The sequence below is a fragment of the Ischnura elegans genome, chromosome 2 (assembly GCF_921293095.1).
Source record: "Ischnura elegans chromosome 2, ioIscEleg1.1, whole genome shotgun sequence".
NCBI classification, from domain to species: domain Eukaryota; kingdom Metazoa; phylum Arthropoda; class Insecta; order Odonata; family Coenagrionidae; genus Ischnura; species Ischnura elegans.
In genome coordinates this window covers 44,019,545-44,044,693 of record NC_060247.1, presented here as the reverse complement: position 1 = coordinate 44,044,693, position 25,149 = coordinate 44,019,545, and the positions used below count along the sequence as shown (strand labels likewise).

General features: G+C 36.9%; 1 protein-coding gene across 3 annotated transcripts; it reads left to right on the top strand.

Moving 5' to 3' along the window:
- The first annotated feature begins 303 nt into the window (after positions 1-303).
- LOC124153658 (probable methylmalonate-semialdehyde dehydrogenase [acylating], mitochondrial) lies at positions 304-23,471 on the top strand. Of its 3 annotated transcripts, none has more exons than XR_006863715.1 (12): positions 304-530; positions 633-820; positions 4,720-4,833; positions 6,387-6,536; positions 7,925-8,158; positions 11,544-11,756; positions 13,573-13,819; positions 15,894-16,075; positions 21,911-22,090; positions 22,174-22,272; positions 22,883-23,318; positions 23,350-23,471. XR_006863715.1 is itself a non-coding variant. In XM_046526956.1 (11 exons), the coding sequence occupies exons 2-11, from the start codon at positions 761-763 to the stop codon at positions 22,982-22,984; spliced, it is 1,581 nt and encodes a 526-aa protein (XP_046382912.1). In that variant the 5' UTR covers positions 304-530; positions 633-760; the 3' UTR covers positions 22,985-23,471. The 3 variants fall into 3 exon arrangements, 1 of the variants encoding a protein (XP_046382912.1); XR_006863716.1 differs by having other exon boundaries at positions 304-540; XM_046526956.1 differs by having other exon boundaries at positions 22,883-23,471.
- Positions 23,472-25,149: the final 1,678 nt, after the last annotated feature.

Genomic DNA, 25,149 nt, shown 5'->3' with positions numbered 1-25,149 from the left:
CGTTAGTCAAATAAGACATATTTCCTTAAAATGATTATTAAATATTAATTTCTAATACATCAATTTTCCTCTTAATTTTTAATTCATTTTATTATAAGGGTATGGTATTCAATATAAAATGTTCTATAAAAAGTCAATGTCCGTGTTATCGCATATTTTATACTAATACCAGAAGCATCTCAAATTAATAGCTCTCTGGATTTGATGTTTTCAATTTCTATTTTACCATATAATGGGCTTTATTTGGAATGAGGGGGATGTCATCCTTTGTGTCAAAAGTGTTTCCAAATCTAATTTCAAGGTCGCGTTATGGGCCCATTCCGTAACCGCTGTTGCTCCAAGGCCGAGTTGTGTCGTCCGGGGCTGTTTATTCCATCCTAGTTAATTTGGATGATTGTGTGTTGCCCTTGAGGTCTAGGAAGATATATGTGAGACTCGAGAACACTTTACCCACATCTTTGATTTATGTAGCTTCCGTTTTAAATTTCCCACCGTTATACTCATTAAGGGCTTCTGCAAGTCCAGTTTCAGTGAGTACTTGTACGGCCTCTTTGTCTTTGTATGTGCATGAATGTGAAGGTTCGTGAGTTATGCATCGATCGTGTAACCTACTATTCTTAACTTTTTTACAGCCATCTTCAAAAGTGTCGTAACTTTTTGTAGGTAGCAGCTGCACATGCCTTAGTTGCTACGTTATCATTTCTCTTATCAAGTTGTTCTTTGGTAGCCTTGAGACTTGATCTAAATTTATTCGATCACCATGATTATCGCTTCGCAGTTTCGCCTGGGTGCTGCCAAAAGTGTGGGGATTAACATTCAGGTACTTAACATAACTCATCTGACAAATTTTATTTTGGTGATTAGTCGATCATTTTTCCTTGCACGCATTTTGTTTGCGGTTCAGAGGCTCTGATATTGGCGGCCAGGTCGTAAGATTTTGATGCCAATCACCTCGATTTATTCGCTTAACATGACATGGTTGATGATTAAGTGGGCTTTTGGAAATTGCGTCGATGCTAAGCTCAATGAGCGCATTACTGTCATGCTAACTTGGATAAATCTGTGTTATAAATGGTAACCTGTTAATATGTATATGGAGAGCTGCTTCTGTCTTGGGTGCATGACGAGCCGTCTCATTTTATTCTCTGGCATATCCAGAAAAAGTTAAAGGGTATCCAAAATCGTTTGATCGTAAGACAGAGTATTTATTTTTATTTCGAAGTTGGAACTTAAGTCAACGCATGTATCAGTTTTTGGTTGACAAAATCCATCTTAGTCAGGGCAGGCTTTGTCTTGATGTATTCTTATTGGCTTTCAGAAATTTCTCTTCAGTATTAGCGATTTACAATTTCTTATCAGGGTTGAAATTGCCATAGAATGTAATTGATTTCATTAGCTTTTATGATATGAAAGTCATATGCTTTTGGAAAGCAAACAAGGTCAATATCAGGGCCTCTTCCGTTCAACTTAAGTACAGTTTTTTTTGTCTCCTGTGGTGCTGTTTGGGCATTTAAATGCTGTAAATGTTGTTTGCGGCCACCAGGCCTATTTATGTAGCCTGTATGTTATCTTGTTCGAATTCATACATGTGTAATTAAGAGGTAATGCTTTGGAAATGTGCAAGAATAAAATAGAAATATGTTCTATTTTCTCATTCAGTCACACGTTGACGCCAAAAATAGTAAGGTCCATTTATCTTGTACATAATCAGGCCTACACATGTACTGGTGCCTAGCATTTGTTGTGTTAATTCGCCCTATCATATATATGTTTGCATAGCAATCAAAACAGTTTGTAACAGGCTAAAATTATTGCTAGGTTTCTCTCTGCTCTTCTTTTCCAACGACTCCCCTAAGGCAAGAATCTCTGGTTTCACCTTGCCTACCCTAGTTACACCTAAATACCCCAACTGTTGATTATGGCCTTAGAGAACTGATACCTGGGGGATAAGAAATTATGTGGGTAGTGCAGGGCCAGAACTAAGAGTTTTGTCAGGGGAGACAAATATCAGTTTGCCATCCCCCTCCACTGATCCCCCCTCGCTCCCTTCCTCCCCTCCACCTGTACTAAAAAACATTATATCCGTCAGCCTTTTTTTTTTTTAGATATGGTAGTTGAAATTACACACGGCATGTTTGCTATTTATAATTTTTTTTGTATTATTGCTTAATAAATCGATTATAAAAAAATAAATAACTTATTTTAATAAACTTTTCAAATTTTGCTGCCCCCTGAAACCTGCCACAGGGAGCACGTGCCTGCTCTGCCCTGCCCCAATTCCGTGCCTAGGGTATTGATAAACTTGGTCATCATAATTCATGTAATTTCTTGAATTTCCTGTGGTATGCAGTTCATGTTCTTGTTCCTTTATATCAGTCTTCTATAGAGAGAAAGAAGGATGCTGAGGATAGTGAGTTTTTTAAAGCCCTGCAAAATGACTACTACACTCACCCACAATCTGTCGGATATTTTTGAGTCATTTCTTTTTCTACATTTTTGAAGGAGAAATGGCCGGCACTCTGGGAGAGTAATTGGAAAATGTGGCTGAGTACAGTTAAGCTCGAGACAAATTGTTGAGTAGTCACATTTGCTCAGCCACCCAAGAAATTGTGCCCCACTTTTTGCTGCCCTATTCTCTGTCTTTGCTCCCATTGGTCAGTTCCATTTTATATGGAGCACATAATTGTGCAGATGAGAACTGCATTAATTTCTCATTTAAGTGATTAATTGCATGAATTTACGAACAAAATTATAATGGGCTATTATGCCATCTCCTGTCCATGCATTTTCATGTGCGTTCTTGCAATTCATCGTTTTACATGATGCAATTTTGACTGCACCTTCATACACTCTTCAAATTTTGCAATTACGTGTCTCATGTGAAATGGCCTTCAGTAATGTTAGTTGAGCAAATTTGTAAGCCAACACCCAACAGCTGTTGAGTTGCTTGAATCCATTTTATACTCTGTGATTGACTGTGGACTTGAGCGGTCGAACGCAGCAACACTAGGTTAGCTTAAGGCTCAAGTGTTTACATTTACTTCCACAGCCAGCTGAGTGAAAGTTGGCGAGTTGGAGAGATGATTTGCAGATCTCTAGTGTATCGCCCTATAACCTTCCAGAATACACTAGCAAAGGTGTATGAAACAGTGTTTGCTACCAGGCTTGTCTCCTTTCTGGAAAAAAATGCACTCCTCACCCCAAAACAATATGGTTTCAGGAAGGGTAGATCCACAGCCTCAGCTATTTATGAAGCAATTGATTTCATTCTCACCTCCCTCGACAAAAAGCAGAAAGCCCTAGGTATTTTCTTTGATATCTCTAAGGCTTTCGACATGGTACATCAGCTTTGCCTGCTCAAAAAAATTCATAATCTGGGTGTCAGAGGTTCCCCTTATAAATGGCTTGAATCTTACATTCTAAATCGGACACATTTTGTATCCTCTTTGCAAATGGGGCTTTCCATCTCTCTATCATTGCCCACAGCTCTCTTGAGGTCCCACAAGGTTCAACACTCGGTCCTATACTGTTCTTAATATATATTAATGACATGACTCACTATATCACTGACACCCCTACTTCTAAATTGCTCCTCTATGCTGACGACACCAACTTCCTTCTCACCTCCTCTTCTTACCCTACACTGATCAACAATGCAAATATTATTTCTCGTAAACTCCATCTGTGGTGCCAACAAAATTTTCTCTGTCTTAACACCCAAAAGTCTCAGTCATTTTCCTTAAACAAAGTTAAAAATGACTGTATAGTAAAATGCAACAATGAAACGATAGTGCCGGGTAATTCCACAAAATTTCTTGCCATTCATATCACTGCCAACCTCTCTTGGGAAAATCACATAGATTCCCTCACAAATAAACTCAGCTCGGTGTGTTACCTTGTGAGAACCCTACGCAGATCTGTAAGTCTGGATATCCTATTAATGTTATATTATGGTATGTTCTTCTCACACATGACATTTAATATAATACTCTGGGGCTCTTCAACCCACACATCAAAGATTTCAAAATTCAAAAAAGGCTGCTTAGGATTATCTTAAAAAAACCATACTGTTCCTCATCCAGACCTATCTTTACAAAACTAAACATACTTCCATTTCCTTGTGTGTACATCATGTATTCCGTTGTACATGTGTGACAAAATCTCTCCAACTTCAAGATAAATTCTGACTTTCATGGGTTCGAGACTCGAATTTCCAAGCATCTACATCAAGGTAGTGTCAGGACCAGAGCATCTAGCTATGGCCCAAAGGAAATGGGCATCAAACTATACAATAAACTGCCCACTCAAATAAAAAACTCTTCAACGGTGTGTGCATTTAAAAAAAGGTTCGCAATTTCCTTCAGGCGAATTTATTTTATTCAATAAATGAAGATTTATACAAATAATTAATATTACTGTACATATGTACCAACAGTGAGGCTTTTTAAAATCACTCTATGGCTTTATTCATGTATTTTCTCTATCCCTTGATGTGTCCTATATCACTGTATTTTCTTGTACATGGTCTTTGGACAAATAAACAATAATAATAATAAAAATTTATTTTTTAACTGTTATGGTTTTTAAAAATTTTCATCCAATATTTACTCATCATGTCAGTCTGCTATTCCCTTTATTTATAAAGAAAGCTTTCTAATATGTTTAAAAGTGTCATTTTATGGTTTTAGCATTTATTTTTTGATCTGATTTATTTTTCAGAACTTAGCCAGATACTCAAGCACCGCACCAACAACCAAACTTTTCATAAATGGCCAATTTGTGGAATCAAAAACTGATAAATGGATTGATCTGCAGAATCCTGCTACTAATGAGGTAATGATTTTAGTGGTTTTTCTTGGTGTAGAAAAGTAGAATTATATTTGGATCTAAGCCAAGGCAATCAAGTAACTTTCATCACTTGGATTCATTTTTTTGTAGAACTTGAATACATATTCTTGATTTTTTTGGCTGTGTACTTTTAAGTAATGTACATGCCTCTGTATGCCTTCATCCATTAAATTTGCAAGTGATGAGTATTTTTTCTCGAATAAAAGAGTGGGTTAATGTTTTCATGAATAATAGAGTGGTGTCAGAAGCAAATGTTTTGACCATTTTGCTCATGATACCTCATAGCCATCAGAAATTGAAGGAAGAGCATGCTCCAATGATGGCTAAGACCATCATATCACTGCGGTTTTCCATGATGATGAAGCCAAGTGATTTAATTTTTACCTAACATTATAGCTGCCTATCTTTAAAAATAATTATTCCGTAAAGGATTCTGTAAGAATTTATGCCTGGTTTGGGCACAAACTTTGAATGTACTTGTTTCTTGAATGCTAATGCATATTATTTTCCCTCTCCCATGGGAGATTCTTTTTGGCTTTAATTTCACCAAGACATCCTGCACCACCTCACTTACAATCTTTGGGTGCAACAATGTCTCATAAGTTAAAGTTTATCCTGCAATTTAAGTACTAGCTATGCCATCTACCTTCTCCATGGTCATGATTTTGGAAAAAAGTCCTTGTTTAAATTTCTGTGAGTAAAAATTGCCAGTCTTAAGGTTTTATATCAGCTATCTTTTAATTTTTTATTTATAATGTAACCAGGATTTTTAAGTTTTAATCTAACCAGGCTTTTTAAATAGAAAGCTGTGACATTTTTCCTTCAGTTCCTCTCAGGGTTTGGAGAATAAGTGCATAATTTGTATCTCAGCTTAGCGTCATAAAGTATCTTCATTGGTAATGGATGTAAATGTGGGGATTTTCATGCACAATTAAACAATCTGGTCAAATTACTTTTTTCTTTGAATGCATGTGGTGTGATTGCATGAGAATTTGGCTCATCATTTGGCATGAATTGTTCAGTACCAAAACAATTTTGTTAGCTGGTGTTTGTGCAAATGGTTTGATCGAGTATCTTAGGGGGCCAACTGTTTTCGTTTTAATGGTGTGGGGTGCAAGATGGTAGTGGGTGATATAAGTTGCTGGGGGCTGGTAAAAATCCATATATTAAGCTCTCCTCCTGCCATAGAGTATAGCATTTCATTTTTTACTTATCTGTTGATTCTGCTAAAGGAAATTTCAAAATACCTTATTCAATGCCTCTGAATAATGTGGCTCCCCAAAGAGCTAAAAGCCTCTGTCTCTAAAAACATTGCATTTTTGACTATTTTACACACACTGCTAATAACTGGATAGCATAAATAATCATGTGCTTGTTGACGTCAAGCATCATGTTTCTGGTTTGCAAGGATTGTGGACAGAACAAGTATGAGTTTGTGCTGCATGGTAGCAGATGTTGTGGTAATTGAGGGTGTAATGGAATCCATGCTTAGACAAAAGTAATGTTAAATCTTTGTCTTTGCATTAAAAATATTTCAGGTAGTTACACGAGTCCCAAGATCAACACAAGATGAAATGAATGCAGCAGTTGAAGCTGCAAAAGCAGCATTCAAGCCCTGGTCTCAAACATCCATTCTTGGAAGGCAGCAGATTATGTTTCGGTATCAGAATATTATAAAGGAAAACATGGTAAGTATTTACATAATGCATAATGCATCCTTATGTACTGTTGCCAGAGCAGTCTATTCTGTTGGCCAGATGTCATAATTCCAGAATTATGAAACTGCTTTTAATGCCTTTTAGCCTAGGTTTTTTTTTTGGATAAGCTAATATTTTGAAGCTCTTTATTGTTCTTAAAGGAATTTTCAAGCAATAAACGATACATATGTGAAAAATATGAAGACTCACTATAGCAAATATTGCGAGAATGAAATTGCTACTTAATTGGGTCCCTTGAATTTCATTATATGTATTGAGCTTCCACTATACAGAAAATTCTAGACTATCCAGGCTAATGATGGGGAGAGATGGCACAAATAATAAAAAAAATGGGTAATCCAAATTTTCACTTTAATTTCTTGTAATTCTTATAATTTGTACAAATAAAACAATAAGGTATTATTTATGCACATAGTCTCTTATTTTAGATTGCTCCCCAAACTCACTGTGAGCTTTCTTCACCCAACTGCAATCTATTTAGAGGCGATAACGTGATTGTACTCATATTCCCCTTGCTCCATATACTCCAGTAAAGTGTCGACACAGGTGAGTGCCTGGCAATGACTCTTGCAATCTCTACTTTCTTCGTCTCTGCTTCCACTTCCCCCCTCTGCCTTCACTTCTTCTATTCCCTCCTCCTCCCATTTGACCTTGAGTGGTTGCAGTATAAACATGCCCGAGTGAGACAAAATCTCCAGTTTTCTTGGGCTGTATTCAACCTCATGCAAGACTACAGCAATTATTCCACATGTGCAATATGAAAAATACATTTCTGGATCGTAAATAACATTTTTAGTTTAAGATTGGTAAATCATTGAAGAGTCTTTTACTGTTAATCAAAATCTTTTTTCCAATTAAGTTACGTGAGGTCTTTCAGACCGCAAATCGAATTCAGTTGCAAATTTACAGAAATACATAATAAGAACAATAAATTTGAAGACTGTTATATATTTTATTGTTCAAAAATAGGAAGCTAATGAGAATTATAAGCATTTTAAAATAGACGTTTTGAAAATATTCATAATTTAAAAATAATGAAGTGGTCTCTCAAACCTAACGTCACCGGTTAAGGGTTAAACTTGACTCAAACCCAGCAGTTTTAATGGCATATGTCACACTTGAATTCCAATGTAATGACAGTTAAATAAATGCTTGAATTGAAAATCTGGTATTTACTCATCAATAATTAATTTTAAGGCTGGCCTTTATGACAATGTAAATTCTTTGTACGTATTTGAATCCATCTTTTCTTTTTTTTATCATTGGGCATCAAGTTATTTTAGTATGGGAGGAGCTATTCAAATTTGTGAGATTATTTTTAAAATGGCTGATATTATTGCAATTCTTTTTATTCTTAGAAAGAGTTAGCCAAAAGTATCACAACTGAGCAAGGAAAAACATTGGCTGATGCTGAAGGTGATGTTCTCAGAGGACTGCAAGTTGTTGAGCACTGCTGCAGTGTTACATCCCTTCAACTCGGAGAAACTCTATCTGGCATTGCAAAGGATATGGATACGATATCTTACAGACTACCACTTGGTGTTACAGCTGGAATCACTCCTTTTAACTTCCCTGCAATGATACCACTTTGGGTAAGTTTGAAAGTTAATGTTGAAAGCGTTATTTATTCCATTCGGTTTTCATTATATTGCATTGTTCATTTATGTGCTATTAATGTTTGAAGTGAAATGATGAATAGAGCTCTTTGGTGAGGGTTCATAATGAAACCCTGTGTTGTTTAGTGAATAAAAAAATATATTCTCTTCTAAGTTTTTGTTTGAATGAAATACGTAATTTCAAGTATTAGTTGTGAAATACCTATTTTTTGTCTCCAAAAGGAAGCCAATGTTTGTCTTTATCATCATGTGGCCTTCATTTCAGCTTTTTCCCAGTAATATGGCTCATTATCATTTAGAAGCTGAGACTGACTAAAGAGTTGATAATACAGTAAAACTTCGATTTTACGCACTTTGATTTTACATCAAGTCTCGTTTTTACGCAGCGACACTCAAGTCCGGCCGGAAAGCATAGGGAATTGCAATGGTGAAACTTCGATTTTACATCTTTTCTTGATTTTACGCAGTTTTTCGATTTTGCACAGCATAACCCCAGCCCCAAAGAGGCCGCTAATCTTGATTTTACGCCGTTGTATTTCGACTTGTTTTGAAAATCCCGACTGGAGCAATATGAAGTTAGGTTATTTATTTGTCTCAATGGGTTGCAAAAATGAATACAGGAACGGTTGAAATGACGTCGCGCTGTTGAGCGAGAAACTAAAAACATCGCGAATCTAATTATTGCTTCCCCCTGCGCCCTCTCAGTAATATTTCAGTCTCCTTTACGAACGTGAATATCGCTCTTAGTTAAAATTTGCCGTTGAAGGATATCGAAACCTAAAACATACGGCAATCGCCGTGTATGCATAACTATTATTGATTGACAGATGATCCGCGGAGATATTAACATTATCACCTTTCGTTTATTATTCGACTTATTGATCGACGCTGTTTATAACATATTTATTGCAATTACAGTAGATGGTCGTTAATCAGGAATTATGAAGTACGGAATATCTATCCCCAACGGAAGGTTTTCTAGAATTTTGCCAATGCTATGCTTTCCGTCGCCCCAGCGAAATGAGTCGTTAAAAATCCTCCCGTGCCAAATTTTGGCTTCCAAGATGATCCAATAAAGATAGTCGTACTTTAGTATGGACGTAAGTCGATGGTGATTCAACACGATGGTAAAAGCAGCATGGGTTGTCTTATTCCGCGGGCTAACCCCACATCTGCGGGACGAATGGAGGCGAGGGAAAGTTGATTGCGCGGCACGCTTATCAGAACTGACTCAACTTGTATCTCATTGTCATTGGGTTTAAATGAAACATGGTTGGATCTTGAATAGCTATTAGCTTAACTTCGTTAGATGGCAAGCGTTTATTTTTAACGGAACGGGAGTTAATGCCCTCGGAGAATAACTCGCGTCGTCAATCGTCATGTAATCATTGAAGTCAAATTCAAGACGTGAGTGATAAGGCAGTCCCTTTAAATTCCGGAATGGCTTAGCACCATTAAATCGAAATACAAAAAGTGTCCGGTGTTGTTATCAGATATGGGGAGCAAAATATTACGCGAAGATGAGTCACACATCGGCTTGTGAGTCGAAGGTTCCGGCGCTGAATTCGCGGAAGAATGCCGACAGAGAAGCTATACCCGGTAGATTCAATCTACTAATGCTAAAATTTAATGGGAAAATGATTTTGTAATGCGTAAAAATTATAAAGAGGGAAAATTTTTCCGGACTGCTAATCGTTTGTTATTCATCACTGGCGGCATGACGGTAGTTTCGCCGTTATTTAAAAAAGTGATCTAAACACCGGAAAAATCTGAATTTCTGAATATCCCGGGTCCTGCATGCTCCGTATTACCTATGGTATGGTATTTGGAAGGAGGTAACGGACAGCTGAGGTCATTAGCGCCATGAAGTAAGGGCTGGGGGGATAGGAACCCTATGTTGGCATTAGCCAGGTTGTAATGATAGGCTCAAAAGGGACCAGGACTTAACGTCCCATCTAATGGACAGAGTGGTGCACTGGAAGTGCCCTCCACATTACGCTCAAGTAGGGATAGGGCCATCTCTGGTAAGTGTCTGCCTCTGCCAGTACTTGAACCCAGGCCCACAGGGTGTAAAGCCTTTGTGATGTATTAGCGAAATTTTGCTCCCTGTCAATGGGGTTAATTTGGGTGACTATCCTCATATATCTCATTTCTTCAATCTCCAATCTTTTTTTGTCTGCAGGTGGTTTTCCTGAAAACTGCTTTATCTAAAGAATATTTTCGAAAATTAGCTTCTCTGTGAGCATTTAGTATCACCATTCCGAAATTTATCCAGGGTAACAGAAGTAATTTTAGTGCCAGAAATGCTAGCAATTCTACCATGTTATTCAACCAAGGGAAACATTGTTCAGGAATGCAACGTTGTTTCTCTTAAGATAACACGTCATCTGTGGTGTTGCTTGTGAGTAAATGAGATTATTAGGCTTCAATTTCTAACCTCCATATGAGTAATTGAATCCGGGAAACATATATCTGATGCGATCGAAAAGGATTTCATGGTCTTTTACCGTAAAACCTCACATAGGAGACTTTTTCTTGTTCCGGTTCTGGCTTAAATCAGAACTATACAAAAGTGTAAGACTAAGCATTCTAAAAATAATGAGCAAGTGTTATCCTGAAAACTATACTCCACCTCAATACCAACTCTTGATTTTACACACTTTGATTTTACACAGTGCCCATATTTCGGTCCCTCCAAATGCGTAAAATCAAAGTTTTACTGTAGTCTAATTTTAAATCAGTCAGATTTAAAATAGTAACCTCTGTTTAGCTGGCAAGGCAAATGCACCATGAACCCCAAAGATGGCCATAACATCAATGTAAATTCTATAGAAGAAAATTAAAGGCATGTATTTATAATTTCCCTCTTTGCTCGAAAACTCATATGATTTTACAGAAGAAAAAAAGGTGTTTCTTTGTTTGCGATTACTCAGAAAACCATTGCATCGATCAAAACCAGATTTTTACCCTTGTTTTTATGCATACTTGGAAAGGATATGGGTACCCATATTCTGTCGCTAATTAACATTGCCTTGGAATTTTATTTGCTGATAGTTTTTGGGAAAAACATTGAATTTTGTGCAGAGGGTTGCACTTTCCCTTATTTGACTATCTTACATTTGGAAGATAGGATTTTTGGTTATGTAGTCCCGCATGAAGAAAACAATGCTATATTATACATCATCATTCATTTTTGGTCCATGCTGTGATTAATAAATTTTAATGACTTTAATTCATCATGTTGGTTTTGTCCTTAACTGTCATGATGATAACATAATATCTACATAATTCACATAATAGGTGATTGATGCATGACACTGAACATAATTAATGCTTTATTGTGATTTTCAATGATTTTCAGATGTTTCCTCTGTCCATAGTGTGTGGCAATACTTATGTTATTAAGCCATCTGAGCGTGACCCAGGAGCATGCATGCTTTTAGTGGAAATGCTGAAAGAGGCTGGCTGCCCCAATGGAGTGGTCAATGTCATACATGGTGCCCATGAGTCTGTGGATTTCATCTGTGATCATCCCGATATTAGAGCCATTTCTTTTGTCGGATCTGATCAAGCTGTGAGTATTATATTAGTATGGAAATTCCTATTGTAAAATTTCTATAGCATTTAAAGGGTTGAGAAGCCAAGGGGTAAAAGTCATTTTTTTCTCAACAGAGTTGGGAATCTCTTCTGTGCTGACATTGATTGGAAAATCAAATGCACTGCTAAACATCTAATTGATCTCATTTGTTTTCTATTCTTACCGTATTTCTCTGAAGCCCCCCCTTAATATAGTCCCCCCCCCCCTTTACTGTTACTACGGGCATTTTTGGGAAAAAGGGGGGGGGACTATATTCAGGCATATCGCTACCTTAGTTTGACAAGGTTCTAACTGACCATCAGCTAGTTTTGAGAAAAACCTTGTCAAAGTTTTAAACTGCTCTATTTCTATTATTAATAGGAATTTATTTTTGATTTTTGGCTCATACACTCGTGATAATTATTACTTTAAGGAAATATGTTATTTATTTTATATTTTTACATATTTATATGAGTAATAAAATAGTAAAATGAAGTTGGAACCTTGTCACTTTCCCAACAACTTATTCTCAGGCTGACAAGGTTCTAAGTGCACTTGAACCCCTGTTAAACTAAATAAAAGGCTAATTTCAAGAAAAGCTGTCAGTTTTAATCCAACTTTTTTAGGTAGCTAAAACCAAAAACATTTTTAAAAACTAAATTGTTGCCTATAGATATAGTATACAACATTATTTTGTACTCTTAAACCAAAAAACTTACCGCACATCACACTGGAGGTCTTGAAAATCATTTACTTGTATGCCTATATGGTTACCTTTAAAAGACTAAGTTAAAGGTAAACAATTAAACTGAAACTCATTTGCACACACTCTCTTATTTATTTTTTAAGAACAAATTAAATAAAACACAGCATATATTATACGGTAATTCCTGTGCCTAACTCTATGTGGAAAAAAGAAAAATCACTTGTACCTCTTGGCTTCTCACCCACTCATTTCACTTTGTTCCGTAAGAAATGTACATATGTACTTTGTTTTATCATTTGCGTCATAAAATGAACTTTGTATCACAATGATGAAATAGTATGACAGTGAAACCACCTATTTGTACCACCCACCCACCTAAGTATTAATCCACCTATTTGATGATGAAGGTCAAGGGTCTAACAGAATTTACAGTGGAACCTCAGTGTAATGAAATCCAAGGGGCCCAGAAATTAGTGCTTCGTTTTTGTGAAATTCTTTGTTGCGATGTTTAACATTTTCTCACCAAATTTTCTTTAATGTAGTAGTTTGTAATAACTTTCTTTGAAGCTGACAAAATTCCTTTTACACACTTCTTATTAACTCATTAAGAATTGTTTTAAAATTTAAAGATATTGGTTGTTCAGTAAGAACACATTCTATTAGTGTTCAGAGAGTTTTATACCCTGTCTTCAGCTAGGATGATGCGAGAAAATATTATTTTTATATGGAGAGTAGCATTTAAAGTAAAAAAAAACATGGATCTTGAGAATGGAGAATGTGAAAATGCTGTAAGCAAATTTAGTATGGGAGGGAACGAAGAAGGTGAGAGGAAAGGTAATGTGGAAGCTCTAGACATTATAGGTGATGAGAGATAACAGCTAGAGTGTGTGTGTGTGTGTGGAGAGAAATAGTCCCCGTTCCAAACTGTAGACCACGATGCAATGTGGGTAGTAGTGAAGGGTTGTCAAAAAAAATAATAATGTTCAATTTAAAACTACTTCAACTGGTAGAAAGCTTTAATAGATAATGTGCTGTCTGGTAAAAATTGAAATTTGTTAACTTTGAGCACTGAAAATGTACATGTAAATTTTTTGACCACATTTCTAGGGGAAATATATTTATGAGCGTGGGTCCAAGAATGGTAAAAGAGTGCAGTGCAATATGGGAGCAAAGAACCATGGAGTGGTGATGGCCGATGCCAATAAGGAAAATACATTGAACCAGTTGGTTGGAGCTGCTTTTGGAGCTGCTGGGCAGAGGTGCATGGCCCTCAGCACTGCTGTTTTTGTGGGAGAAGCTAGGAATTGGCTGCCTGACCTAGTTGAGAGGGCTAAAAAATTGAAAGTCTCTGCTGGTATGTACGCAAGTGGTGATATAATTGAGTTTCAGTGTTTTTGTGTAGAAATGCTGTGTAGCCTTTAATGTCTGCAGCCTGTTCAAATTGGTGGTTCAAATGCCCCTCAAAATAAGGGAAAGTGATTACTTAATGATGATTGCATAAAATTGCCAAGATTGGAAAATGCCAAAGCCATATGACCTATGCATGACAGGGACGAATTTTAATACTGATTCCTTTAATGGTTTTCTTTGGTTTTCTGTGGTGAATTGGGGTCATTTATCTTTATTAAATTTAGGACTTGAGTGATTTAAGTGCCATGCTTATTAGAGCAGCTTTAAAGGTTTTTATTCACAAGGTACATATTTTTTCAGTTTCAAAAAAAAATTGGGGTTTTTTTTTTAGAAGACATGCAGTTCCAGCTCGGCAGTTTGTTTTTGGTTACTGTGGAGCTATTTCAACTGTCCTTATTTACTTACTAATTAAACACTTGCATGAATTTGACTCTTCTATTGTCTTGGTAGTGGACCAGGCACAAACTTCATTCCCTGTAATTCCCACAATATTAAGTCTGATACCAAACAACTATAATGTAGAGAATACAGTAGACTCGTCATTACGAAGTTCACTGGACCGAAAAACTGGAGGTTCGTAATAACGAAGTTCATATGAATGTTTCTTTTAGGAATCATCAAAAGAAAAATAAAACATGCTTTGTCAAAATTTCTTGTCTCTTCAATCTCCTGCACTTCTAATCTTCAGAGGCAAGTGTATTATATACGTAATTAAATAATGTGCAAGTCCTCGATATAGGAAGAAGAAGTGTTCTGAGACCTTGCTCGTTAGCTGATAAACCTATACAAGGCATCGAGGTTGAGTGGTTATCCCGCAGAATGCAACACTGCATCATAATCTTGCGTTAACTCACAATTGTGACAAACTGTTCTAGCTTGCAACATAGCCAGAGCCGTAAAATTCTCTGTCCGCAGGAAGAAAGAATGAGCGAAACGCTGAACAATTCTTGACTTTGTATCAGAGTAAATGATATTTTGTTCAGATTATGCCCAAAGAGCTAGTTCCTCTACGCCACGTCGTGTTACATCAACAAACTCCGAAGGCACCACTTTTGAAATTTCAGGCACGCTTGAATTTTTTGAGTGTGTGTATCTCTGTTCATTTTGTTCATTAAGTTCATAAATCAAATATTCGTAGGAAGAGGAGTAACTGTCCATCCTATTTACAAGCGTTAATGAGTGGGTCACCATAATTCAAAAGGAATGATGCTTATTATATGATGTTGCGTGCTTAATGAAGTGTCTCCTATTGAAGAAAGAACGAAAATTGATGCTCTTGGATACTGTACAAGAAGAGAACTTAAACGTACATCAATGATGATAACATAGCGTAGTGTATATCCACCTAAATGCCGTTGCTTTTTCGTGGAACTTGGTAATAATGCTCATTTTGTGACCGCTGGGACCGGGATCAAGTTTCGTGATAACGAAAATTTTGTAGTAATGTTTCTTTTACTATAGATTGGGTAGGCCTTTTCGTCAGGACCAATGAATTGCTTCATAATAACGAGAAATTTGTAATAACGCTCTTCGTATTAACAAGAGTCTACTGTAGTCTGTTTCCTCAAGTTTGATGATATCTTTGATCTGTACCAATAGCGTTTAAATATTTTTATAAATGGTGTGGAAATAAATGTAAAGTTGCAGTTGATAGCATTAAATCAAACTTCAAATGTTTTGGGATGATTTTTATCTTACCTAGCTCATTCTTATTAATGTCATTATCTGATATTTGAATTTCACTTAAAAACTTGTATTTACTATAACATATAATTATATTTGCCCAAACCTTTATGCTTTGCTCACTATATATACTCGTATCACTATTGGACCATCCTTCTGATATTAGTTGCCCTCTATTTTTCTCAGTGTTACATATTATTTTTGTCAAAGGCAGGAAAACGCTTCAATGGCGTGGAACCACATCTAACATTTTTCATGAATCTTTTAAGTTTTATTGCTCACATTCAATGAAACATTTTTTATTTCAATTACTGTTTTGGTTATAAATCCTGTAGGCCATGTTCCTGGAGCTGACCTGGGCCCAGTTATATCACCCCAAGCCAAGGAGAGGATAGTAGGTCTCGTTGAGTCCGGAATTAAAGAAGGTGCAAAGTGTGTTCTTGATGGCAGGGACATCAGTGTGCCTGGTTTTGAAAAAGGAAACTTCGTGGGACCCACAATATTAACTGATGTTAAGGTATTTAGTGAAAATAAGAATATTATGGTGACATAAGTCTCTTGAGTCAGTGTATTTTATAGATTTACCTCAGAGATAAGCTAACTTGAAACCAACAGTATCCATTAGCTGTATTCTTGAGTTTATATGCCTATATTATGTATTTGCTAGCATAATTGTTAATATTTTTTCCTGGGATGGCTAAGATAAATGTAAGGTTAAGTAATTAATACTAAGGAGACCCCGTGATATTTTGTTTAAAATAAATATGACACTAAAAAAAGTTAAGAAAATATGTTAGCATTAGTGTATAAATATGTAGTGCTGCTATAGCTCTTGAATGACAGGCAGTGAGTGGCTTTCATATTAGAAATTTTCATTACCTAAATTAAAAGGGCCTCTTGGAAAAGAGGCTCTGTTTGGAATTTGATTTTACTAGTTCTAAGGTCTGTTCACTTTATCTTTGCGGGTGAGCTGGTGTGGCTTAACCAAGTTGGGGTGAGAGGAGGGAAAGTTTATCTACACGTGACTTTCCCTCTTCCAATCAGCAGACAGTAGGCGTGGCCTAGCACTTCGGAATTTCAGTCGCTCTCAGACCTCCGTCGCGTCAACTTCGTGAATCTGCTAGCTGTGTTGCCAAATCTCGCGCGTTCTCTTGGTGCTCTTCGATTCTTCCATTTAAATCCAACTTATAACTTACTGTTCCTTATTCTTCCACTTCAATCCTTTTCCATCGCCTTTCCAGAAAATTTTTATTCACCTTGTGCATTCCCATCGGCACCGACTCCCTCCCTCCACCTATTCCCTCTCAGTACTTTTCCGATCCCTTTATTACCAAACCCTAACCCTTTTCCTCAACTCCGTATTTACTTTTGGGTATTACAACCTATATAGTTTTGTATACCTCTGATTTAAAAGAGTAAAATCCGAGCGTGTTTATTGAAGTGTCTGAAAGTGACTCCGAAAATTAAGACACTGACGGGAGGGAAGACGAGGAGGGCCACACCACTCCAGCAATAAGTTACAAAATAAATTATTTAATAAAATACCCGTCGTGCTACTTTTCTCCATTCTTTTTGCATCCTTATCCTCACGAACTCCCTTGCAATCCCCGTTTATCAGAATGTTACGCTTATGTATGCCTTTCACCAGCGGTCTCGCATTTAGCGGACAATATCCTGGCTTCTGAGATGGGATTATCCTCAATCCCCTCTAAATAAGTAGCTATACATTGTATTCATTGTTTCGTCACCAGGCCCAAAATATCTGTGGCCACGTATGAGTCACACCTTTTCAGTGGGACACTAGGGCGCCTGTGTACATTTGGCAACGTTAAGGTCGCTCCTGCTCTCTCTCTCTCGGTACTACCCCTTCCCCTCCAGCGAGGCCCCTCCCCCTTCAGCGAGGCCCTCCGATAGTGTCCGGGATCTCACGAAAGCTGACCCGCAGAGATAAAATGAACAGATAATAACTAAGGATGAGGTCGGCTCCTAAATTTTACCAGTTCTTGATACCGGTCCGGATCTTACCCAACAGTTTTCAGTTCTTCCATTGGGCTTATTTATTTTCTGAATGCATGCAAAGTTTCAATAAACAGCATTTCATCGCATGTTATGGAAATCTCTGTTCTTACAACCACGAGATTTGAATGACAATAATGTCACCTATGAGGCAAATAAACCAGAAAGCTCACTCCACTGACTAGTCTTTGGTCAAGTATTGCTGAAGAAAAATTAACATTTTTACCCAATCTGAATCTAACTTATTCCTTTTTTTTCTCACAGTATTGGTTTCAGTACTAAACAGGCCAACTGCTTAAGCCTTTTGAAAGGTCTCATATACCAGTGGTCTAAGTCTTCTGAAAACCTTGGATTTATTGTGCTGTCACTTACATATTCGTTCATCTCTTCCATATAACTCATTCCTATAAATTTCAGAGAAAAATCACTTTTTCCAACACAAAAAACTTACCTACCCATCGCAGGTAAATTTTCACTGGCTCTAGAACCTTAACTTGCCCCTCTAATCACACTTAAATTAAATAACCGCGAATGACTTCAAAACCTTTTCCTTCACTATGAAGTATTATTTGTTCCATGATATTCAACCAGTATTAAAAAATTCCACATGAATATCATTAAAGGAGATTATTCCTGAAACAGGCATAATCTTGGAATTGAATTTTTCACCCAAAGCCATCATTGGAAAGGATTCATCTCCTTTTATTTACAGTTTATAAACAATAAACAGGCAGAATAGAGCAATTAAATTCACAAAGATAATTAAGCAGTGTTCTAACATAAAAGTATGCAGAAGTGTGGACTATGTTAAGTGTAATTGCATAAAAATACATAAAGATTGGTATATTTTCAAAATTCCTGTACAGAACAACAACTAGGTATTTTCTGCTGAGCTTTGTTCAGCAGTTGTCTGTTCAGCACTCTTAGGCTCTTCAGATGATGGTAATCCTCGAATTGCTCTTCGTGGAGGGACTTACCATATATGTCTGAATATAGTCCCACCTTTTTTTCCAAAAATGCCCGTAGTAAAAGTAAAGGGGGGGACAATATTCAAACGCATTTTTTTTTTAACTTTTCCCAAAACCGAAGCCTCAAAATTAGGGGGGGGGGACCATATTCCGAGGGGGACTTTATTAGGAGAAATACGGTATTCCTTTCTTTTAGCCTCCTGAGTTGAGGCCCATGGCTCCTTTATGGAGCCGCTGCATCCTACTCCCTCGGCGTGAGGTTCTTCCGATCTCCAGTCCCGGTGCAGGGGCGGTGGTCACAATCCCAGGGCGAACAGATAAATACAGTAAAACCCCTTATTTACACTTTTCTAGGGACCCAAGAAAAAAAGTGTAAATTGCGGGAAAATGCAAATCGTGGGAAATAGAGAATTTTCACTTTTATTCATATACTGGCTTTGGAAATGTTAATTTTTTAATTGTTCACTAAGCATTATTCCATAACACTGTTTCCCTCTGAAGCACAGAGTTTTTGCTTGCAGCAAAAAGTTAAAAAATAATCCTGTTTTGTCTGCACTGAAAACATCTTTTGGGCTGTAACCTTCCAGAACTCTAATATATTCAGATTCTTTCCACTGAGTTGCTGTCTCTATGTTAACATCTTTGCTTTCACCACTCACCATCTTATATACAAGACTGTACCTATTTTTGAATCTGTCCAACCAACCATTATAGATTCCGTGGAATCTTCGATTCCCAATCTTGTGGGGAAATACTTTTTCTCAAGGGGCTTTGGGCCTGTTTACACGATACATTAACACTTACGAGTTAATTTCTGCTTGCATGAATGATTTTTGTGGACCGGAACGGGACATGTATGAATGTAGACAGGGGCAGATCCAGGATTTTTTTCTGGGAGGGGCACAGAGGGCCTGACAGGCAAAAGATCTTGTCTTAATTGAGATTAAAAACAAGATTTAACAATTACTTTACAAAATTCTCTTTATTTTTATATCAAAGTTATTCTTATTGAATTAAATGATTGAGCCTCCTTGAGTAATACACAAAACAAAGTGAACATAATGATGACCATCAGGGGCCGATCCAGGATTTCTTTCTGGGGGGCACAAGGAATATGCCGTATCCAGAATTTTGATCTGGAGTGGGGGGGGGGGGGGCACAATGATACCACGTTATACAAAACGAACGCAATGATAACCGGACCGTATTAAAAATCTTGCATATTTTTAAGCGTATGGGAGGGCACGTGCCCCCCCCCCCCCTCTCCCCCATAGATCTTCCTATGATAACCGTATTCAAATTTTGTCTTTTTTTTTTAAGCATCTGGGGGGGCACGTCCCCTTCCCCTAAATCCGACTATGAATGCATGAACCAAATTTGAACAGGTTCTATTTTCTGTTAGTGCATATACGCACAAGTTGGGTGAATACACGGTGCATTTTCGTGTTCATAATTTAGACATTAACTTGTACGGGTTAATGTACTATGCAAACAGGCCTTTAGATGACACCATTTGCTGGGACATTTGATGATCTTGCACCTAAAAACTACTCTTTTAGAATTCGTTCTATTTATTCTTACCTGGAATTCTTCACATATAATCTCTTTTTTGATAAATGTCCGCACTGGTTTGCATATTTTACAATGGCATCGCGATTTTTCACCACGGTATTGTATGTTGCGACTGGGAATCCGAACGGAATGCCAGTCCCAACATTCGAGTCGCCAGCGTTTGAATCGATGCGGGTTCCGGTGTGGGAATCAACTATCTCGTTTCATTTTCTCGTCAATTAAAAATGTCCGTTTATCTGACCTACTCCTCGGCGATCGAGTGCGTAGTACAAACTGTCATGGGACTTCATAATTTTTTAAAGTTACAATAGTTTGCGATACACTGCTATTTGAATGGGATAATTCAAGTTTAAATATGTTTTTTAAGTATTTAATTAACCCATAATTGCTACGCAACTGTTGAATGAAGCCAGCGCAAATGATCCCAGTTGTCGGTCAAGTTATATAGTTCCGGCATTTATCACGTCTGGTTTCCTTTCAAACTCTCGTATCAAATTATCGACTACATAATTATTGTCACACATTCCTTCAGGAGTTCTTGCGTTATAATTAATACATAGCTCGATTGCTCAATACACCATACTTTCATATCGTGAATCTTTTCGCCGCTGGCAGAAAACGAGATGACGTAGTTCAACTTTCCGACGTTAGTGGCGTTCTGTCCCGCCACATTCAAATCCTCCCCAAAAATAGTTCTCATTACGTCTTTTTCTCTTAGATTTTTAAATAAAAATGCGCGAAAGGAAGCCAAAAGACAGTTTTAAGGGCTGATATGCACGATTAATTGTTTTACTACGCAAAAAAATTTTTTTAGTCGGCACGTCGTGATGCACATGGCGGGAAAACGAAAAAAACACGGCGTAAATACAGGGTTCTATTTACATTGGAGAGATAGGAAATATGACGGGACCCAGAAAAAAACTTGCAATTTGCGGGAAAACGTAAATTCCGGTAACGTAAATACGGGGTTTTACTGTATATTAAAACTGCTAAAATGTGAAGCTTTAATCATTTAACACATTAGCCGTGGCCATGTTCAAATATGTAGGTGGAAAATAATGTCACCAGTCTTCTGAGCACACTATTGGCTGCCATGGAATACAGCTTTGATTACTTTAGTGATAAAATTATAGCTCATAAGTTGTATTAAGGATTATGTTGATGATTACCATCCAGAAAGAGAATGCAAAGCACAGATATAGCCTTGCCATCTAGTGACATCATTAGATTTCAACAACGTACTTGAACATATGGAGAAGTTCTAAAGAATTACTGATAATGCTCTTAAAATACAGCATTTTAAGCTATGAATGAAGAAAAATAGTAGAAACTTGTGCAAAACACTGGCCATGGCCTTGAATACGCTTCATAGCAATTCAGGTTTGGGTGCCAAATTCAAATCCTCACCACAGCTCTGTACTGTTCCAAAATACTGACTTTATGCAATCAGTTCTAGGAGTACGGAGGATCGGGCACTAGTACCGATCCATCCCTAGTTCTCACCATTTATATTAAGTTAATTGTACTTGTAATTATATATTGTTATAGGTATGTTAGCTCAATTTGATGGGCAGCGATTGTAGCTGAGAAACTCCTTATTCGATGTATTGTACTGAAACGCCTCCCTCACAGTGTTATTTTATAGCTTTTCTATCAATTGAAGCTACTTCAAATATTGTATTTCGTGAGCTGGGTTATGTTTACTATTTAAATGAAATGTAGCTTGGCTACAGAAGGTTAGTTATCAACTCAAAAGGAGAGTGTTATTTCTGATTGTTTTTAAATTTTTCATTCAGCCTCACATGCAGTGCTACAAAGAGGAAATATTTGGACCTGTGCTGGTAACTCTATCTGTGGACACCCTTGATGATGCCATCAAGCTCATTAACAGTAATCCATATGGAAACGGCACTGCAATTTTCACCACCAATGGAGCAACTGCTAGGAAATTCACTCATGAAATTGATGTTGGACAGGTGAATACACAATTTTGGAATGTGCCTTCTTGTTGAAAGTTTTTTTGCGAGAAAAAAAGCTAAAAATGACATTTTTCCTACAGGTTGGTGTTAATGTTCCAATTCCTGTACCTTTGCCAATGTTCTCCTTCACCGGTACTCGAGGATCTTTCTTGGGAGATGCACACTTCTATGGAAAGCAGGTATGTGAATATATTCCCTCATCATCAAGTACAAAAGATACAAACAAGATATGTAAAATCAAGGTTACTTGTAGATTGGGCTTTCAGAGAATAAATTTTAGTATATAAAAAAGGAAAAAAATATGTAAAAATACAAAGCTCATTAGTATCTGCACGTGGTTGTATGATAAACTTTAGTGGGAAAATTTGCCCAAAAAGTTTCTTATACCACTGGAAATTTTTAAGCCTTTTAATCAGAAAGATTGAGTCATACCGAACACAATATGAGTGCCTGCAAAGGACCCAGGCAAGAATTTGTCCTAAAATATTTCCAAGTCATCTCTTTGCCAAGGTCTTAACGAGGATTGGATTCACTGCCATTGTGGTTTTTTAGTGAAAAGTTGGCATTAAAATTGAATTAAAAATCTATATTATTTTGTTGCTATTGTAGGACTACTTTTTAACCCCTGTTGAGGTCAATGTGCTCATCTGCTAGTGTTTCATTTGACCTTCAATTTTTAAACTACATATCTCAAAATTTGATAACATATATTGCTGATCATTTTTACTACCACATGTTATGATTTGGTCAATTTTGTTCTTACATGTCTGTGAAAACTTTATTTTGTAGGGTATCAACTTCTACACGCAGGTGAAGACAGTTACACAGTTGTGGAAGGAATCAGATGTTACCCATGATAAGGCTGCTGTTGCTATGCCAGTAATGAGATAGTTGCATAGTATGGAGCTGGCAGCTAAGTTAAGGATGTGATGTCTCTCTCAGGATCTGTAATCATTCATGTTTTAATAATGATAAAAAGTCTTGTTTATATTTGGAAAGCATGTTTATATTTCTGAATATGCTAAATGAAAAGAAATATGATTATATACATTCAGTCGTATGTGCCATATCTTGTTATCATTGTGATGAAAATGGGCTTCCATTAAATTTTTACCTTTAATGTGAGTAAATACTTAGGACCATTTATGCTGTATGAAAGAATCATATTATATTCAGTGATTTCTTCTTACTTCAAACAGTCGCATGTGTAATGCCTCAAGTTCTTGTAAGTACTTGTGGCTGTAAATATATTCAAGTGTTTCATTTGCCACAGTCAAGGTACTCTATGGATGAGGTAGTCAGGCTGCCCAAATTTTCTCCTTTGGCCAAAACATCATATTTTTGCCCTTTAATGGTGCAATAAATTTTTTGAATTCTTTTTACCTAGCTTTCTTGCTGTGGTCATTTCTTACCTAATGTTCACTTTCTTATCTACCTTCTTTTTTCACACTTTTTCTCTCCTTTTCCTATCCCCTGCATGATTTTCCTGCATGGTAATTCTTTGATGGGTTGGTTCAATCGTACATAATTACTCAACATCACAATTTATTTTAAGAAATCAGTTGATGAAGGTGAAAGGTAAGTTATTACAAAAAATAATCTTCATCGGCCATTCTCTAATAATTTCAAAGTAAAATTAAATGGGAAAGTTGTAGTGGTTTATTAAAGGACTTATTTGTGAGGCTGTAAGGATGGTAGATTGGCTCAAGAAGGGGTAGAATATGGGAATCATTAAATTTCATGTAATCGGGAGGGGTATTTATGATTTAAAATTTTTCTGAGAAGTTTCATCCCTTTCTTTGTAAAAGTAATACATAATTGTTTCATAATTTGCCAATATTTTTCAATTCATAAGCATTATGCAAGTCCAGTTAATCAACATAAATAAAATCCCTTCTATGCTCTTTCATTCCGATTTCAAATATGCTCTTAAAAATGTTCTCTCAATTGTGATGTTATGCCTAGGATTTGTGTTACTTCACGCATGCTCAGTAAGGGGATGCACCCCTTAGATCTCCCGGAGCCGGCTTTGCCATCTAATTTTGTGGGTGTTCGAACGAGTTTTATATGAGTAATTGAAAAACTTTCACTTTTACTCTGACAAAATACTGTATTTCTCGGAATATAGTCCCCCCCTAATTTTGAGGCCTCAGTTTCGGGAAAATATTTAAAAAATATGCTTGACTATAGTCCCTCCTCTACTTTTACCATGGGAATTTTTGGAAAAAAAGGGGGGACTATATTCAGATAAATACGTTATGAGAGAGATCATTGGAGAAATCGAATATGATATGAGAAAATCAATAACACTTGTTCAAATTAAAAATGTAACTATGAAATTGGAAAGTACTTTCATAAAATATCATGTAATTCACGAATATCGTAGGGTACAATAGAAGCTGAACAGCCAACAATTGGTGTCGTGGCAGCATCAGGTTTTCCATGATCATCCGCCGAGAAATATGGTGTGGATGGGCCGGCAAAGTTGAGGGATTAGTGGAAATGCATGCAGCAGGGATTAAGTTGTATTGTTATTGCTGATTGGCCCTTCAGTCTACCATCACGATGGAGCACCTCCACCCCCAGCCACTTCAGAGATCAACAGGATTTAAAATTACCTTTTCAACAGTTTTTGTAACTCCATTGAGTCATCGCTTGCATCGCCTCTATCTGAAATGGAAAATGTGTTGGAGATGGAGAAGGGTAAATCTGTTGGGATGGGGGATGTGAGAAAGTTCCTTTCGTTATCAGGTTGCATGAGAGCAATAGGAAGTAGATATTTTTCAGAGCATCTCATTTCCTTTGACTCCCTTCAGATATTTATCCTTTTCAAGAGGCTGGCTGCTAGTTAGGGACAACTAATCAGCTTCAAAGGAAGTAGATCAGGGTAATGTATGATTTACATTTATGACAAACAGATCACAGGAGGTGTGTTTGGGATTCAAATGGCGAAGTCATTTTCTGAAATCATAAGAGCTTTCCTCACAGCCCAGGTTTGAGAGAAAAGTGTAATGGCCTTGAAAATTACTAAAAATTATATTAATTCTTTATCTGTT

What these genes read in the sequence shown, in the direction of transcription:
- LOC124153658 (XM_046526956.1), top strand. Translation starts at nt 761, where the DNA reads ATGATTATCGCTTCGCAGTTTCGCCTGGGTGCTGCCAAAAGTGTGGGG. An exon ending in CTGCAATGATACCACTTTGG is followed by an intron (nt 8,159 to 11,543) that starts GTAAGTTTGAAA and finishes AATGATTTTCAG; the next exon opens with ATGTTTCCTCTGTCCATAGT. An exon ending in CAATATTAACTGATGTTAAG is followed by an intron (nt 16,076 to 21,910) that starts GTATTTAGTGAA and finishes TTTTTCATTCAG; the next exon opens with CCTCACATGCAGTGCTACAA.